Source organism: Ceratina calcarata, unplaced genomic scaffold (genome assembly GCF_001652005.2).
Source record: "Ceratina calcarata isolate Rehan_Ccalc_2016 unplaced genomic scaffold, ASM165200v1 scaffold5.2, whole genome shotgun sequence".
Lineage (NCBI taxonomy): Eukaryota > Metazoa > Arthropoda > Insecta > Hymenoptera > Apidae > Ceratina > Ceratina calcarata.
In genome coordinates, this window is record NW_017174431.1 from 150,995 (window position 1) to 168,089 (window position 17,095).

Genomic DNA, 17,095 nt, shown 5'->3' on the forward strand with positions numbered 1-17,095 from the left:
GTTCTTCCGACGTCTGATTTCTTTTTAAAAAATGTGTTTCTAAAGTGCATAAACTTTTAAGATTGACTGTATAGCCAATACATCCTTAATTGCATTCCATTAACCGTGGCCCATCTTTCACGTTATCGTACACATTCTCATTTCCATTGTACTTTACCCATTTGGTTTTCGCTTGTTTCTATGGGCGGTGTGATGTATAATGCAGATAGAGATGGCAACAAAGTCACGACGGTGGTGGCTACAGCCGGTGCTGGCCCGGATCGTCCGCAAGAAATCTCCTATACAGACACTAAAGTAATCGGCAATGGAAGCTTCGGCGTTGTCTACCTAGCGAAATTATGTGACACGGAGGAGCTGGTCGCCATCAAGAAGGTCCTCCAAGACAAACGATTTAAGGTACGTAGAAAATAGATTGACCACTTCCAATGAAATACGATTGTAACGAATGAATTCAAGTCGATGGGCAAAGATCAAACGTAAAATTCACAGAAACTAGAATCTGAGGAACGGGTATCTAAATCCTCTTTTCCTTTTATCATGACGAATCACGAAAACTTATCAAATGCTAGATCATGCTTCAAAAAAAGAAATGCAAACACGAATTATTATCACGTTTCCCAATCTCTGAAGTCTTATCTGTCCCCGAGAAATCTTAATTCCCTTATTAAACCATAAATTTTTCTTTTTTTCTTAAAATAAAGAATTCGATTTTTTTTAATTTCATACTGATAAGGCCCCTTAAAGAACTTAACGACGAATGTGCATAAATGATCGGAATTAACAATAAAGAGAATGATGTGGTTGGAGTAGATAAACGCAGACGAGGAACTAAATGTTGGCGCATATTAATCGGATTTTCCGTGTATTTTATTTATAGAACAGGGAGTTACAAATCATGCGGCGTCTCGAGCACTGCAACATCGTGAAATTGAAATATTTCTTCTACTCCAGCGGTGATAAGGTAAATACCTCACGTTATCTAACGAGTTACCGTACACTCGATTGAAACCGAACGTAATATACATTCTACTGTTGAACGTGCCAGTCATTGGATCGATGGGAAAAACGTTTCGGTCTCCTTTACGTCGACCAGATACTGATTTTTAATTTAAAAGTAGATCAGCGTGACGAATTGATTTACACCTGAGACGGTTTCCCATCGAGCCCGAGAGTCGAGAAGGAAATGATTTATATTCCTTGAATTTTTATCCAGCGTCACGCAAGTTTAATCCCCCGGATTCTCTAGCTTTTCTCTTCTATCTTCGATTTGCACACGATAGTAGCGATACTTCTGATTTCTCTCGAATGACACACAAAGCAAAACAAGTATAGTCGTTGTTAGTTTTAATGCATGCGACGTTATTATGTTATTTTGTAGAACATCTTAAACGCAACTAATCCAGTTTTTCACGTGGACGTAAGTGAACAAGAGAGATACTCAGTAGTTTTGACTTATCAGATTCCCTCCTCAGAGAATTTAGGCAATCCTGCTTACGTATAGACGATAGACGGATTTTTACGACAGAAACGAAACACTTTTACTGTTCCACTCTGCCGTGACTAACTATAGAACGTACCAATAGACTAAAATCTTTTATGCCCCAGTCGTTTTTGATTTCCTGATAAGGCCAGTTAAAAAACTCGAGAGGTACTTCTTTTTATTTTGTGTGCTAGATTCCGACTGTGCTAACGCAGCTTGGCTAGTCATAGAAAATAATCTTTTTTACAACGTGTTGCCGTTTCAAAGGTGTCCAACGCGCGAATTATTGTCAGCGTGTGCCTTTGTTACAAGACACACCGCGTACACGCGCCAGCAAAATTAAAACGATCGAACGAGTTATTATATCAATCACCATGGATCATGTCGAGCGAGGATGAAAGAATCATCCGCGACGGTTTAATTTCGCTGCGACGTGTATCACATCGTCTGCCCTTACACCGAAATTCATCTTCTGCGATCTTTTTTTTTTAGAAAGACGAGGTTTACCTGAATCTAGTGCTGGAATACATACCCGAAACTGTATATAAAGTCGCCCGGCATTACAATAAAAGCAAGCAGACCATACCAATAAATTTTATCAAGGTACGTCGAGATTTACTCTACGCGTCAGATTGAGAGATGTTTATCTCGAGACTGACTTGCAATATTGTGAAACAGCTACATCTAATTTGAACGTTTGTTTCCTTTGGCATTTTTAGTTGTATATGTACCAACTGTTCCGCTCTCTGGCGTACATCCACTCGCTGGGGATCTGCCACAGGGACATCAAACCACAGAATTTGCTCCTGGACCCGGAATCCGGCGTTTTGAAGCTCTGCGATTTCGGCTCGGCCAAACACCTGGTCAAGGGAGAGCCAAACGTGTCTTACATCTGTAGTCGTTACTACCGCGCGCCTGAATTGATCTTTGGTGCTATCGATTATACCACAAAAATCGGTGAGTCGCTCGTCTTTCACTGAACCCCGCGAACAGTGCTCCGGGCCACGTGTAGAAAATAAACGAAACACAGTTATTTTGTTTACCTCAAACGTGGTTTGTTTGATCTCGTTTCACAGACGTGTGGAGCGCGGGTTGTGTGGTAGCGGAGTTGCTGCTCGGTCAGCCGATATTCCCCGGGGACAGCGGTGTCGATCAGCTAGTCGAGATCATCAAGGTTCTCGGCACGCCGACGCGCGACCAGATACGTGAGATGAACCCCAACTATACCGAGTTCAAATTCCCACAAATTAAGGCGCACCCATGGCAAAAGGTAAGTCCCGTCGAATGATCAATGACACATGTTTCGTTCCGCGCATCCTCGCATCGGGTTCTTCTAATTTCGTAACTACAAACACGTGACTAACGGGATAAAAACGAGTTCTTTTTCCTCGATGAAAAAAAATAAGAGCAGTCTCGAGATATTTGTTGTATTGAAAGTAGCTGCCGTAAAGTCGTGTTCGGATCAAAGCAAACGTTGAAACGAGCGATGACGTTCCTCTTGGAGGGTAAGGTGTCTGTTCCTCCTATCTAAAGAAAGAGGTTTTCTTACACGAACTCGATTCTAATCACATTCATCAACACATGGTTACTCGTGGTTACAGTTTATGCTTCAACGAATGAGTGGACTAAAGTGTTCCACGGAGCACCAAAAGATTAGAGTAAGTGGTCCCCTGTATGAAATAGACAATGTTTCTTTATCACTTTTATTGGCTGACGAATTACTCCTATTTTTTTCTATTTCTTTCTGATCCGTGATATCACTTTACTAACGAGTGTAACTAGTTGGTCTTCAGCCTTTGAAAAAAGTATGAGCGGGACTGAATGCTCGAATCGAGCGATGGGCGATCATCACCCGAAATGAGAAATAAATAAATAGAAGAGCACAGATTTCCTCGATCACAAATTGCTGGACGTGCACTTTCTTTCGTTTTTCTGCCTCCTAATTATCTCCATCTCGTTTCCGATCATTTTCTCATCCTAACAACTTTACTAACTCACGGATTCCTCGACGTTGCACCGTTTGAAAACGACTCGATGTCAGGGAGTCGAAAATAAAGACGATCTATCGACGTTTACGCGACGACTGTAACGTGGCCCGCTCGAAGTCTCGGTGATCACTTACTCTAATGTTCTGGTGGTGAAACGAAACTATCCTCCAGTGCGATTCGATCGTGTACCTTTTTCTTTCCTTTTTTTTCTATCGTTACGAACGTGACTGAAAGGTCGCCTACCAAACCTGCAGGAGACCTGTAAGTCTTCATTGTTACCTCCCGACTATCTCGGTATAGACAATTCTTGCTACTTTTTATTGATCGTCGAATATTCATATGCAGCGAACGAACTTGCTCTCGAAGAGTTTAACTCGCTTCGGGCGATACATGTTTTATTAAGATCGGATTAAGAAAAACTGCCGGATCGACGAGCTTCACGGTGGAACAAGTTTCAGAGTCGAAGCACATCTTTAATTAACACATACCTAACGCACAATGATCGGCTACAAAAACGGATACTTGCTTGCCTCGCGAATCCATTTGCATCGCACATTATAATCGAAATTAATACACAGTACTTAACGTGGCAATAATCGGTTCGATGTTTCACACACTAATCGATGTTCACGTAATAATCGACGAGAGAGGAGTCGTGCGCTAACGATGCAAATGGGTTAACGATTAACCAACGCAACGGATTCCGGAACGAAATAAAAAAAAAAGAACTGTGGAAACACGGTGGTTGCAGGTGTTCAGGGCACGCACGCCGCCGGAAGCGATGGAGCTGGTGGCCGGTCTGCTGGAGTACACGCCATCCGCTCGGATCACGCCGCTGGAAGCGTGCGCCCACCCGTTCTTCGACGAGCTCCGGGAACAGGGTACGCGATTACCAAACGGGCGGGAGCTCCCGCCCCTGTTCAACTTCACGGAGTACGAGCTGCGGATTCAGCCGTCCCTGAACTCGATCCTAAAGCCGAAGTACATGCAAACTTCGGAGAATCCTGGTGGCCAGACGGAACCGGTCGCGGGTAGTAGCGGTAACTCTAGTGATAATAACGTGAACACCAACACGATGTCCGCCTCAAAGAACACAGACCCCGGCCAGTCAAACATGGCTTAAGCTGCTTTCTATTTTTAACGTTTAATTAAACAAAATAGAGACGAGACACGGAGAGAAAGAGATGTACGTGTGCGTGCGTGCATGTATGCGTGTGTGCGCGTTTGGTTTGGTGCGTAAGAGATACCGGGGAGAGAGAGAGAGAGAGAGAGAGAGAGAGGAAGGGAGGGAGAGGCCGATAATTCACGTGTTAGCGACTTAGCCTTAAACGAAACGGGATAAAATAAGAAAAATTTAAGTACGATAAAGAGAGGACGATTCAGAGCTCTTCTGAGGAGGATGTCCGAGGTATAATAACGTAACACACGAGTACACGTTCCCCCCGATTGTAAATTAATCGCTCGATGCAAACGGCGATACCACGTGTTATTTTCGAGTCCCGTTCGCTTGAAACGCGAACTTGTTCTGGAATCTATTGAAAAAAGCCACGAAATCCGCTCCCCTTTGTAATCGATTCGCTCGAGTACACCCTTGGGAATTCACGGTGGCGCGCGTGAACGCTTGATTGCCACCTTATTGCCAAAAATGTTTTAAAAACGATGAATTCAGTGTGAGTGTGTGTGTGTGTGTGAGTGCGTGTGTGTATATGTATATATATATATACACATTATAGGAAATGTTCCGCAACCTGCTATGAACGAAGGTAAGGAACGAACAAAATATAAAATGTGTACGTTTTTCTAGCCCGAGGTTCAAGCAAACGATGTGCAATCTTTCACATACTGTGTCTAGTAGCGCGTTCACGTCGCTTGCGCCAATTGATCGTTCGAAAATATGTATGCACGTACCTTACACACACGAGACACACAACCGTGATTTAAAACGAGCCAGCTTCTCGACATTTCCTAGTGTCCGTGGACCTTCCAACCGTTGAGAGAAAGAGAAACGACGATCGTACATGGGAGAATCACACTAGGTCGACGTTTTCGAGAGAAATTCACGTAATTGTTCACGTTTTTACGCGGAGAATCTCATGGTCGAACCATACACACACTTATACACACAGACACACACGGCGACACACGTTAGTACTTTGCGTGCACAATCTCTATTCATCGCGGAATCGAATTTGACACGCTGCACGGAAATGCAGCGTCGTCGGATTTAGGAAAAAGAGTACACGATAGATCGTGCCTATTCTTTACGTCCACGTGGATCGTTTCTGATCGACGTCGTTCGATCGACGAACTCCAGCAATTTTATTTGTTAACAAAAAGAAAAATTTAATCGTTAGACAATTATTATTTTACCAATCGACGAACAGTTTCATTTTTTCAGTTTCAGTCTTGACAATGAACCTCTGCGTAGCGAAGAGCGATTTTCTGTTTTAAATCAGAATTAAATTAGAACATAATTGTTCTTCTATCAGTGAGAAGGAAAAAAAGATCGTTTTTTAGTGCGCGTCGACTCCATCCCCGATGAGAAACGAAGTGCGGTCGAAGGGGGTCCATTCACGAAGCGTTTTTTTAAAGATCGTCTTCTGTCATCGTAGGCCACGAGAAATGTTCTGTTTTTTCTTCTTTTTTTTTTAAACGGCAAAAACGAGAGTAAAGAACCCCTGTGCAGCTGGTCCTTCCGGGGCGTATCGCGCGTGATCTACATAGTTTTTTGCACACCACTACATATCATGTTCACGCCGCAAAAGAACCACAGACGGCAGGCTACCGAGAGAGTCGATGCGTTTCCTTTTCTGACGAAACGACGAGAGAGAGAGAGATAGAGAGAGAAAGGGAATGAGGAGAGACGGTGGAGAGACTGTGGAAGGTCGGGAGCGTGTGGACATGTGCTACGGTATATTCGTTTCAGAGTTTTATGAACGTTAATTGTAATGTAAAAATGCTTTTAAATGATGATCGATTACACGCAGAGACGATCATTTCCTTTTCTTCAATGAAATTTACCGCCTGATTGCTACGCGCGGACGTTTAGGTAAATTTATCGATTTCGTTTTTTTCCTCTAGTCGAGACGTAGGTAGAACGAAGAAGGAAAACGCGTTACAATTTTTTTTATACATCATTGTAAAAAGCAATCTGCACGCTTTGACGATTGAAGAATAATTTGTCTTTTTTTCTGTAAACAAAAAGAACGAATGAAGAACGAAACAAATGGAGATGTTGGCGGATTTATTTTTCGATCATGAAACCATTTTCAGTGGTGTTTCTTCACTCATCAATCCGTTGTCCATTAGGTCGACGCAAGAAGGATGGTCTCGATTTCCATTGAAACTGCGTTTTCTTCGAGGCCATTGTTTTTGCGTTTCCACGTTTCGAAACCGAATCGGGCAAGTTGTTGAGAATGGTTGAAACATCTCGACGGCTTGCCCGGTGGAGTTTCCGTCCTCTCGTCGACCGACGAACTCAGAAAAGAGAAGCGAATCGATCGGACAGACTCGAACGAAAATGATTGATTTCGAAGTTTCAGGCCAGCGAGAAACGGAAGTGTGGTCCTGAATCTGTCCGGGGAGACCAGGAGAAACGGAGAAAATTTGAACACGCGTGTCAACGTGAACAAAAAAAAGAAAAAGAACGATCGCGCACGGCTCGCAAGCTCTAAACGTTTGATCAATTGTCGCGATTATCCTATTAATAAAGAGATTCATCGATTAAGTTCGGGTTCCGTCGTTCTCATCTTCCCATATATAATCGCGCTTGGAATCGTGATTTCAAGAGGCGCGTAGCTAATTTATAATCTAAGATCATAAGGAATCAAATTACTCGCGGCACGCCGAGCGAATCGTTCACCAGATCAGTTTTGATATTCCTTACTCTTATATTTTTTCATTGCCCTAGCGTTAGGAAACCTTCGACGCTACTAGACGTTAATACCACCCACGAGATGACACGAGACGCGACGACAGAACAATTGCGAGTGAGCCGTCTTGAGATAACAGCCCGTGTAAAATATTGAAAGTCTATATGTATATGTATAGGTATAAATACTTTACGCGTGTATAATATACATGTATACGTATAGGACCGGTGATAGTTTTGGACCGATCGACTGCGACTCCATCGAAAAATCAATTACTTGACAGATGCGAAGATGTTGCAGTATTACGTTGGAAAGAGACAGAGGAAACGGAGTCGATCGGTCCTCGCCGTCGGACGGTCTATATACAGGCGTACACGTGCATGCGTATATATGTATAATTAAATTAAGTATATGATATAAATATGAATATACTTATATGGAAATTAATTTTTAACGATAGAGATCGGTAATCGCTGTAAAAAGAAAGACGGAGGGAGAGAGGAGAATCGCGTGGATGAAGAATAAGCGTGCGTGAGAGAGACTTAGAAACGAGGGGGAAAAAGAAGGAGCGACCGAGTCTGATTGAACTCTGTTCGTCGTTTCCCTGACATTTCCATCACCGTTACCGCTACTAAGAGAGAGACCCGTCGGTCCTTTTCTTTGTCTTCTTACTACCTATCCTATCGTCACGTCGCACCGTTTCGAATTCATCTAGTAAATAAATTGTAATAATTGTGTAAAGAAAAAACTAAATAAAGTAATTTAATATGTATATATATGCATATATGTATGCGTGTGTGGTGTGCATATGTATATACGGTAGAAGATTGAAAAGGAAACTCTCCGCGTGGCGAGACCGCTTCGCCGCGAGTCAGACTTATTTTCCGTTCGACGCGAGGGTCGGGCTTTGGACCGTCGAATATTTCTGATCTCTGCGAAGCTACGATTAACGTCTAAGATTAACCACCGTGCTTCGAACGCGAACTTAGTAATTCCCGTTCAATGGTAATAGACGAACCTCATTACTTCTACTCGCTGAAAGCTACCGTCGTTCAATTCTGAGATGGACCATTGGTATCGCAGAAACAAACCGTCGAACGCGACCGTAGCTAAAGACGTAGTGATACATATGTAGTACTAAGCACTGTACATGTCTGATATTGTACGCTTGACGCAACGTAATACCTTAACATTATAATAAATCGTAGTTTTCGTTACGTACCGTTCTCTCAGTTTCTCATATCGTAGAACCATGACTAAACCGTATACATATATAAGTTGGTTTCCCAGCGGGCACGTTTATGTACCATATTCTTTGTGTTCCGGCGAATCGTGAGGAGCGGCGAATTTAATACGAAATCAAATTGGTTTCCCGATAGGTTCGAGCGATCGTACATTGAAAATGTTCATTTTCCAGAGGAATTCGAACGAGCGAATTTCGTATTAAACTTGACGAAGACGCGCAGACTCTATGTACCACTGTCTGTAATCTCGAATAATCCTAAATCGAAAGGTGGACTCTGACTCCAATCTCCCAAGACTTCGCTCATTACGTACCACGTAGCGGACTTCCAAGCATACTGCGCACTCGTAGTCTTAAGAGTTCGTCACTCGCCTCTTTCTCGGTCGCGAAAAGAAAAAGAAAAACGGCAAAAAAAAGAAAAAACAATGCAGATCGTTCGTTGTACATAAGGAACGTGAATCGCTCTGTGTATCTCCGAAAGAGCGCGAGGGATTTTTTAGACGACACTTTTAGAGACGCGAGCCTGGCCTCGGTCGAACTTTTATAAGCTTTTTACTTTTGCACCACTAGCAATTCTGTCCATGACACGTTCTACCGCGGCGCGAGGACGAGAAGAACGAAGAAGCTTCTCAGCGTGTTCAACGTGCTCCCGCACTATCTTTCGCAATCTAGAGACACCGTCTTTTTTCACGGAGACTCAGGGCCGAGACATCTTTCCCGACGAACAAATGGCAATACAAGCGAGGGTAGTAGATGTAATTAAAATTAATCGTAAACGTGTAACGCTCGTGAGAATCGCCTTTTGTACGAATCTCCGTTTCCGTTTATCTGTACGCTTGTTAGTGCCACGACACCGTGTGCGACATCCTCTTCAGAAGCGAGGCGCGAAACGTTGACCATTATAAGTAAATAGTTTCTGACGATGTTCCTCGAGCTCGAAGCGACCCGCCTCCTCAGCGTGGATCGCGTTATTCTTGTAAACCTGTTTCTCTTTGATCCTTCGTCGACGCGAGTTCCGTCATACTTGGACACCGTCGTTCGATTTTCCGAATAGAACCGAAGCGACCCTCTTCCTTGACCTCGTCAAGGGTCCTCCGGCGTTTGATCGGCAAGAAGAACGCGACGGAAAGATCTGAGTAGCACGAAGAAAAATAAATCAGAAGAAAAAGAAGAAGAAGAAGAAGAAGATGATGAAGACGACCACGCAACGAAGAGATTCGACTGTGAACCGATATTGAATCCCTTCCGGTATGGCTGTGTACTATAGTCGTTTAGTCGTCAAACGCTTAGGTCGACCATTTCGCCGGGAGTCCCTGTCCCTAATATGTACAAGCTATGGCAATTTGTTCACGACTACTAAGAATCGTTAAATATAAATAATAGTAAATCTCTTTTTATCAGGCGTATTACACGGCTAAGCCTAATAATTTCTTATTTCAACGATCACAGCCCAGTGTCTGACTCGGGTACAGATCGTTCTCTACTATACGCTTACTAAATCAGCGATGCGGAGTCGAGGTCGAGTATCGCATGATCGACGACTCTCACCGTATTCTCGTTTTTACTATTTGTATTCTGTAAAGTGAGCAACAAAACGTCCATGATGCAGTTTTCAATTAAAGTAATAAAATCGTCTCGATCGTTCGTCCGACGACCGTAAACGCCATACCGAGAGGGTCGCGGCAGGGAAAATCGTGTTAATATGACAGAGAGAAATCACGAGGGGGGATGTGTACCACTTCGGACGTAAAGAAGCGAACGCGCATACTTGTTAATTAATATAAAATGCGATGAGAAGGGAGAAGGAACGAATTTGGGTGGCTGCGTGCGGGGAGTGCGTGTGAAGAATACTCGTTCGCTGGCTGGCGGGGGGAATGAAACGAAACCGAAAACAAAAAAAGCATGTACATACATATAAGTGTATGTAATGTATAAAAATTAACAGAGCGCATATATATGAACTACGCATATGTATGTATAGGTAATTAATGAAAAAGGCGACACAGTATGCGATATTAAAAAAAAAAAAAAACAAACAAACACTAGCGTAAACTCTTATTACGATATATTGCTAATATCCACGAAGGACTGTCACACACCGACTTACTTCGAGTCGTTGAAAACGAACGGACAAAAAGATATATAACGATGTTCTCTGTGGAACCTTGAAAACGACTCTAACTCGACGAGAAATCACGATGGTCATTAATTATCGTCGTTCGCTTCGCTCGCTACCGATCACTTTGTTTTACACGGTTCACACACGACGAATAGTCGATAATCGGTAATCGTAGAAAATAAATCAGTGGATGTGTTTTAAGCGAGGATCGAATGCCTCCGTTTCCTGTGGAGGAGACTATATGATAATATAATGATGATGATGATGATGATTATGATTATTATTATTATTATTATTATTATTATTATTATTATTATTATTATTATTATTGTAGATTTTGTGGTTTATTTAACAATAAAAACGATAACGTTAACAGACTGCGGTTTCATTCCTGACGGTGGAGTACGCAACGCGTTAATGAAGAAGAGACTCGTCGAGATTTATATTTGGAATTGTACAAGGGACGTTCGAGACGCGCCAGTACGAGGCGAAATCAGTTCTGGGATTTTACGTGGAAAAATTGTATTCACATTTTTATCCTGTTTAATCGATTTTACGTCGACCGAAACGATCGATCCGTAGTGCGTGATCAACCCAGGAGAACCTTTCTTATCATCGCGCCGCTGACCACTTGATCTCCGTCACGCGACTCTATGCATTTGCTGCTGCAGAGATATTGCAGCAATGGCAGACGATATTTCCCGCAGAAGTCGACGAACTTGACGTGCTCCACTCTGTTGTTGAAGAATACACCTGGAGAGAAAAAAAATGTTTGATCGAAGAGATGGAACGCGCGCGCGCTCGGAGAAATGGAGACGATCGAACGAGAGAAAGCGTTCGTCGCTGTTGTATCGATGGAACTTTGAACTTTGAACTAATTGTTAGGCTGGCGGCTGACCTTTACACTTTGGATTGACGCAACGATGGCTACTGTTTAGATACTCCACCAGGTTTCTTGGTATACTCTCCTCATCGTATTTGATGTCGCTGCTTTTTATCACTCTAGCGGCCAGTTCCGACAAGGACGGAGGATCGTGCGTCATGTCAGATACGAATCGAACCACCAGTGGATTGTCCCTCAGCGATAACTGAACACAAAAGAAAACGTTAGGAAAGGATTCGACGAACTGTTCGAAGGTTTCTCGTCGTACCTCTGTCAGACATTTGAGCGTGATGATCTCGGTGGGTAGCGTCGTCAGCCTGTTCTTGTGAAGCAACAACGACTTGAGATTCGTCAATTTCGCTATGGAACTGGGAAGATTCTCCAACATGTTGTCGCAGAGCACCAACGCTTGAAGAGACTTCAGTTCGCCCAGAGTCGACGGGACCTCCGTCAGCCGATTTCCGCCCATCGACAGCACCTGCAATCTGATTGAACGAAATTAACCGGAACAGAGAGAGAAACACTCTGAGCTTACCTCTGCAGTTTCCAAACATCTTTGCTGATCTCGGTGATCTGGTTGCCTCCCAAGTAGAGGTACTTGAGATCCGTCAGATCGAGTATCTGTTCCGGGAAGTCCGTCAGTCGGTTCCCGCTGAGGTTCAGCTCTCTGAGGCCAGACAAATTTTTAAAACATTTCGGTAAGAAATCGTTGGTCAAATTGTTGTGCTTGGCCACTAGACAGGACAGGGGACAGTCGCCGAGGAAGTCCGATAGCTGGTAAAGGCCGCAGTTTGACACGTCCAACGAGTTCAAATTCGTGAACCTGACTATCGTCGGCGGTACGCTGTTCAAACGATTTTGATGCAGTAACAACGTGTCCACGTGTTCAGGATTTTTCGCGTTCACGAAATGATCGTTCAGTACTTGCGTATCGAGCATCAGGTAAGAAAGGTCCAGCGTCTTCGCGCTCGAGTCCGAGTCGCTCGAGTCTGATGTGTAATTCTCCATATACAAACTCGTTCGTGGAAGAGCTTCGAACAGATCCGAACGTGAAAATTAGAAAGGAGCGAGAGGCAAGGGGGGATAGTGGGGGGCGTCCATCGTGCGTAATTACTTTCGATCGGCATTCTTATTTACGAACCGCTCCACTATCTGTCTACACGTGTCAACGTGATAAGAAAAATTGCAAATAATCGTTTAGAATCTTTCTGCGACTCGTTTAAATAACAAGGTGATTCGTTCGAGTGACGTACCGATCCTCATACCGTGTAAAATATTACGGGAACGTTCGTAATTCAATCCCGATTCGAGTTCGCGATTTCAATTATGTGCTTCACGGTTCATTGTAACTCTGAGTGGTAAGCGCAAGGTCACTCGATTTATCTACAATAATAATAACAAATATTTTACAAGATTTCCAGTGATTCTCTTTTTAAGGATCTCACGGTCCATTGTTAAAAGTTCCATCGCAGTTCGAAACTTCTACTGCTCGATCGTCTACTTTGTCTCTTACCTCGCGAAAATTCTTGATTTCGTCACGCGTTTCCTTCACTCGCGTGGACAACTGCCGGTCGTTCACTGATCCCGACACGCTCGGTCGTGGTTCACGGAGAAACTGGGCCGAACGATCGACGCGAGATGAACGCGAGGCCCTCGGAGACTGAACTATATCTGGCTTTATCAATCCTCTTTATAAGATTCCAGAAACGCTAGTCATCCCGCTGACCGCAGTATCACTCGCTAAAGCAGTGAACGTCAAGACGATTCTGAGACAATAGCGTGCTTAACGTCCCCTTATTTATTTATTACATAAAATATATTCACATTAGAAACGATTCGAGAAAACGTTTATAAAACTTATTTTTGCTATCATTTATACATTATTGCAATTTTTATGTGTCGTACTGATCTCTTTTTTTCGAGAAAATGAAAGGCGTTTTGAAAGATCGGAGTTTGCTCTTTAAAACGGGTTCTTAAAAATCGATATACGATCGCTGGTCATCGAGTTATCGCAGTTTGAATGAAAAATGTGGCGTCGGCGTTAAAAAGATTCTCCTGACTCTTCTCACGCCTCTGAGACTGCGCGTTAGACTAGAAGCATAGAAACGATTTGGAGGTTAGGGGACAGCTGGATTGGCTGGATTCACACGAGTCGAATTCGAGAACTATAGCAAAAAATCCAGTGGCAATTATGTGCGTCGGCTCTGTTGATTGATCGGTTCATTTATAACCTTTTTGTATTTTAATACGCCCTGTGATATTTGCTACAACGGAGATATAAATAATTGTACAGTTACAAATGCTGTTAAATAGATAGAAAAAATGTATGCAATGAAGAAAAATGTACGTGTGAAAGAATTAAGTGTAACCATTTATTTAATCATTTTGAGTAAATTGACAATTTTTTAAGCCTATAAAACTCCAAAATTATCAGTATTTAATAGCTATGGACTGGTTATCGATCGCATTAGTTCAGTAACTGACCAAAATTTCAATTCGTGCATTTATCCCTTCGCCCATATGACATTACTTGTAGCGCTTGCGCACAACTGCTAATTCACAACTTTACTATAGCTTGAATAGTCCATGAGATGCATAATATATATATGGTCGAAGCGGATTCACGTGTCAACATGAATTGAACGAAAACTGTAAATATTAATAATCAAAGATTAGTTAGAACGTATCGTCAGAATGAATCTGTGTATACGTCGAATACCGTTGCTACAGGTAATTCGAAACGCGTCTAACATAACTGCCATTTATAAGAAAAAAGAGTTCTTCGACTTCTGTGGTGCCTGGAAAGAAAAATTTTCTGAGGTGCTGGTCCAGCCTGATAACGTGCCGAAAGAAACGTGGGAAAACATGAGGAGATACGTGATGGACTCTGAATTCAAACCATTGATCGTGGACACTTTTGTTCTACAGATGTGTATAAATGAAAAATATCCTCAGGCTGGTATCTCTTATTACAAATTCTTAGAAAGCAACAATTACAAGCCTTCTGTGTCCACTCTGAGCACGTATTTAAAATTATACGGCATGAGGGATGATCCGCTCACAAAAGGGGAAAAGGAACATGTCCTCAGCATATGCAAAAACATTTCGAACACATATACTTCACTGAACTCAGAGCTTGCCAACGTCCTCGTGAGATGCCTGTGCCAAGTAGGCGAATGGCAGGAAGCTGTTAAAATCATAGAAAACTATAAAGAAAATCATTTGCACATACGTGATGCCGTCAGCAATTTGATTTCGTATTTCTATGAGAACGGGAAGGAAGACTTGGGACGTAAATATTTGGTCGCTTCGCTAAAAACAAGTCTGGGGCCTTCGAAGTTCGCGTACGATTCGTATTTGAAACATTGCTTGAAAGAGAAGGACAAGTTCAACGAAAGGATAGAAAACTTGTTTATATTATGGAACAAGTATGGCCTTAAACCTGTCCAGAGGGTCGTATTAGAAATTTCGAATGCTTGCAATCAATCCGGCTGGTCGGTCGTGCCAACGACAATCTCAAGGTCCGTTCGCGATCGAGCGTATAGTTATTCAAATAATTACTTATTCTTTTCCACAGGTCTACTTGCGCTGTATGTAAACAACTTTTGGCCAGAAACGATTTAAACGACGAGGAATATGAACGTTTACGTCAGGTTACGTTAAAGAAACTGATTTCTGAGGGTATGTATTACGTCACTGATCCGAAAGAGATACAGCACTATGTCAGGTACATAGACCAGAGGAAACCATACGACGTCATCGTAGATGGACTGAATATTTTCTACTCCAATAGGGGAATCGTGGCTGTAAGTGATCGGAGATGGAAAAATTTCTTTTCGTACCTAATATTCGATACTTTCCAGCTGGTGGACAGTATTAAATATTATAAAAGATGGGGGAAGAAGATTCTGGTCATCGGCAGGTACCATTTGAAGAAGATGATAATGAGACTGGACATCCGTGATATGGCTGATTATTTCTACGTCCACGATTGGTGCGTATTACGTGCTCGGGTTTAAAACCGAAGCGTCTACTGATTTCTCATGATGGTTTCAGGTCGAAGGACGACGTATTTCTGTTATACGCAGCGTTTTCTAGTGGTAAGGATACGGTAGTCATTTCGAAAGATCTCATGCGGCAACACAAGTTCGCGATGAAGGATCCCGAGTTGGACGCTCTTTTCAAAAAATGGCAAGCGTCGCATCAGTACACGACCGTGACGCTCAAGGGCTCGGGGACTCAATTAGATGACCAAATACAGGTCAACGCGATGGTTCAGAAAAAGAACGATTGCTGGCACGTACCGTACGTGGATTACGATATGTCGGTCAACAAAACGCGTATAGGAAATAACGAATGGTTTTGTTTCAAGATGCCTAGAGATAAGAAATAAGATCGTTTATAAGTACGCTGATTTGTACAGAAAAATAAAATTGAAAATATTTTAGCGGACGAAGAAATACGAATTCGAACGAGTGATTGAAATTTTTGTTACCAGATGGCGCTTGATGTATGACTGAGAGGAACGCGTCACACAATTTCGTGTCATTCCGGCGTGAGCTTTTCGGGGCAACAGGTGGTCACGGATCGTTGAGTTTTCGCGTGAATCTTTTCCCGCGTGTGCGTGTGCGTGTGTGTGCGTAATCATTGACAGCTTTCGAGTGACACGCGAACCCTTGGCGCGTACTTATTACCGTGGACGCCGAGGACGTTCGGAAGGTGAACCTGGCACTGGTCGAGAGGACAGAGGAGCCACGCGTGACGTGAGTACTTACTCGTTTTTCTTTTTATCAATCGCGCCCGAAACTATTATCGATCACCGTGCACGATTTATTCCTGAACGATCCAACGTCGTTCGTGTCTCATCGATCGAACCGAAATCGGTGATTCGATCGATCCTCGATCACACGCGTGGAACGAACGTGATTTACATCGCGTTGTATATTCGCTCGTAAACCAGAATGGTCACCTGTCACGCGAACTGCGTGTATTCCGTGTGGTGCACGCACGAGAAGCTCGACGTTACTGCAATCGAGCCGCTGTCAAGCGTGCTGTAATTGCATCTGGAACGGAGCAAGTAAATCTCGAATACCGTCCACTGTGGCTATATACGTACGTGACTCCGAGTAAAAAATGTTTACTGTTCCCTTCTATCCTCGAGGAACGTATCGAATAGTTTTACGTAATGAACACGCTGTAGGCAATTGTTTTTATTCGGTAAAAGCTGATCGTCGAACGAACGATTGTCTATGCGGTGCGTCAGAGAGTCAGAGTTTAAAACATCTGACGGTTAGTTAAACTGCAAGCGCGTGGCCTTGCCACGGTAAGTACGCGTATTCCAATAGCTATGCTGGTTCGTATTATTCGTTCCTAAAGTGATAAAACTATTTGACCTCTCCAGGACTGAATTACAAAACTCGAGTGGGAATAGGAACGTTTTAAAACAGAAGATCGAAGCCGAAGGTTATGGTCTTTAACGATTCTTCGTTGCATTGGCCAAAGACGATTCG

At 43.0% G+C, this 17,095-nt stretch overlaps 3 protein-coding genes across 21 annotated transcripts in view; 2 read left to right on the forward strand and 1 right to left on the reverse strand.

Annotated features, from left to right (window-relative positions):
- Positions 1-8,999, forward strand: part of LOC108628115 (protein kinase shaggy) — a 50,698-nt gene extending 41,699 nt beyond the window's left edge. For 6 of the 13 annotated variants that reach the window (XM_026816222.1, XM_026816224.1, XM_026816230.1 and 3 more), the window contains 7 exons: positions 206-396; positions 878-961; positions 1,379-1,417; positions 1,973-2,083; positions 2,200-2,437; positions 2,557-2,750; positions 4,211-8,999. In XM_026816222.1, the coding sequence (XP_026672023.1) occupies positions 206-396; positions 878-961; positions 1,379-1,417; positions 1,973-2,083; positions 2,200-2,437; positions 2,557-2,750; positions 4,211-4,591 (1,238 nt within the window). In that variant the 3' untranslated portion in view covers positions 4,592-8,999. Of the gene's footprint in view, positions 1-184; positions 397-877; positions 962-1,378; positions 1,418-1,972; positions 2,084-2,199; positions 2,438-2,556; positions 2,751-4,210 lie in introns of those variants that run through there. The other 7 variants (XM_026816223.1, XM_026816221.1, XM_026816228.1 and 4 more) reach the window with 4 other exon arrangements.
- Positions 9,000-11,071: 2,072 nt separating this feature from the next.
- LOC108628116 (leucine-rich repeat-containing protein 58) lies at positions 11,072-16,616 on the reverse strand. Of its 3 annotated transcripts, XM_026816237.1 has the most exons (7): positions 16,361-16,616; positions 13,099-13,325; positions 12,839-12,968; positions 12,121-12,616; positions 11,854-12,070; positions 11,601-11,790; positions 11,072-11,455 (listed from the first exon to the last, which is right to left on the reverse strand). In XM_026816237.1, the coding sequence occupies exons 3-7, from the start codon at positions 12,846-12,848 to the stop codon at positions 11,292-11,294; spliced, it is 1,077 nt and encodes a 358-aa protein (XP_026672038.1). In that variant the 5' UTR covers positions 12,849-12,968; positions 13,099-13,325; positions 16,361-16,616; the 3' UTR covers positions 11,072-11,291. The 3 variants fall into 3 exon arrangements, with proteins under 3 accessions (XP_026672038.1, XP_017885321.1, XP_017885320.1); XM_018029832.2 differs by lacking the exons at positions 12,839-12,968; positions 13,099-13,325; XM_018029831.2 differs by lacking the exons at positions 12,839-12,968; positions 16,361-16,616 and having other exon boundaries at positions 13,099-13,413.
- On the forward strand, positions 13,587-16,057 carry mldr (mitochondrial ribonuclease P catalytic subunit). Of its 5 annotated transcripts, XM_026816236.1 has the most exons (6): positions 13,590-13,928; positions 14,160-14,236; positions 14,316-15,106; positions 15,163-15,391; positions 15,449-15,579; positions 15,642-16,057. In XM_026816236.1, the coding sequence occupies exons 3-6, from the start codon at positions 14,451-14,453 to the stop codon at positions 15,976-15,978; spliced, it is 1,353 nt and encodes a 450-aa protein (XP_026672037.1). In that variant the 5' UTR covers positions 13,590-13,928; positions 14,160-14,236; positions 14,316-14,450; the 3' UTR covers positions 15,979-16,057. The 5 variants fall into 5 exon arrangements, with proteins under 5 accessions (XP_026672036.1, XP_026672035.1, XP_026672037.1 ...); XM_026816235.1 differs by lacking the exon at positions 14,160-14,236 and having other exon boundaries at positions 13,587-13,928; positions 15,163-15,579; XM_026816234.1 differs by having other exon boundaries at positions 13,588-13,928; positions 14,160-15,106; positions 15,163-15,579.
- Positions 16,617-17,095: the final 479 nt, after the last annotated feature.

What these genes read in the sequence shown, in the direction of transcription:
- LOC108628116 (XM_026816237.1), bottom strand. An exon ending in GATGTTTGGAAACTGCAGAG is followed by an intron (nt 12,071 to 12,120) that starts GTAAGCTCAGAG and finishes TCGTTCAATCAG; the next exon opens with ATTGCAGGTGCTGTCGATGG. An exon ending in CGTCAATCCAAAGTGTAAAG is followed by an intron (nt 11,456 to 11,600) that starts GTCAGCCGCCAG and finishes TTTTCTCTCCAG; the next exon opens with GTGTATTCTTCAACAACAGA.
- mldr (XM_026816234.1), top strand. Translation starts at nt 14,280, where the DNA reads ATGAATCTGTGTATACGTCGAATACCGTTGCTACAGGTAATTCGAAAC. An exon ending in GTGCCAACGACAATCTCAAG is followed by an intron (nt 15,107 to 15,162) that starts GTCCGTTCGCGA and finishes TCTTTTCCACAG; the next exon opens with GTCTACTTGCGCTGTATGTA. An exon ending in TATTTCTACGTCCACGATTG is followed by an intron (nt 15,580 to 15,641) that starts GTGCGTATTACG and finishes TGATGGTTTCAG; the next exon opens with GTCGAAGGACGACGTATTTC.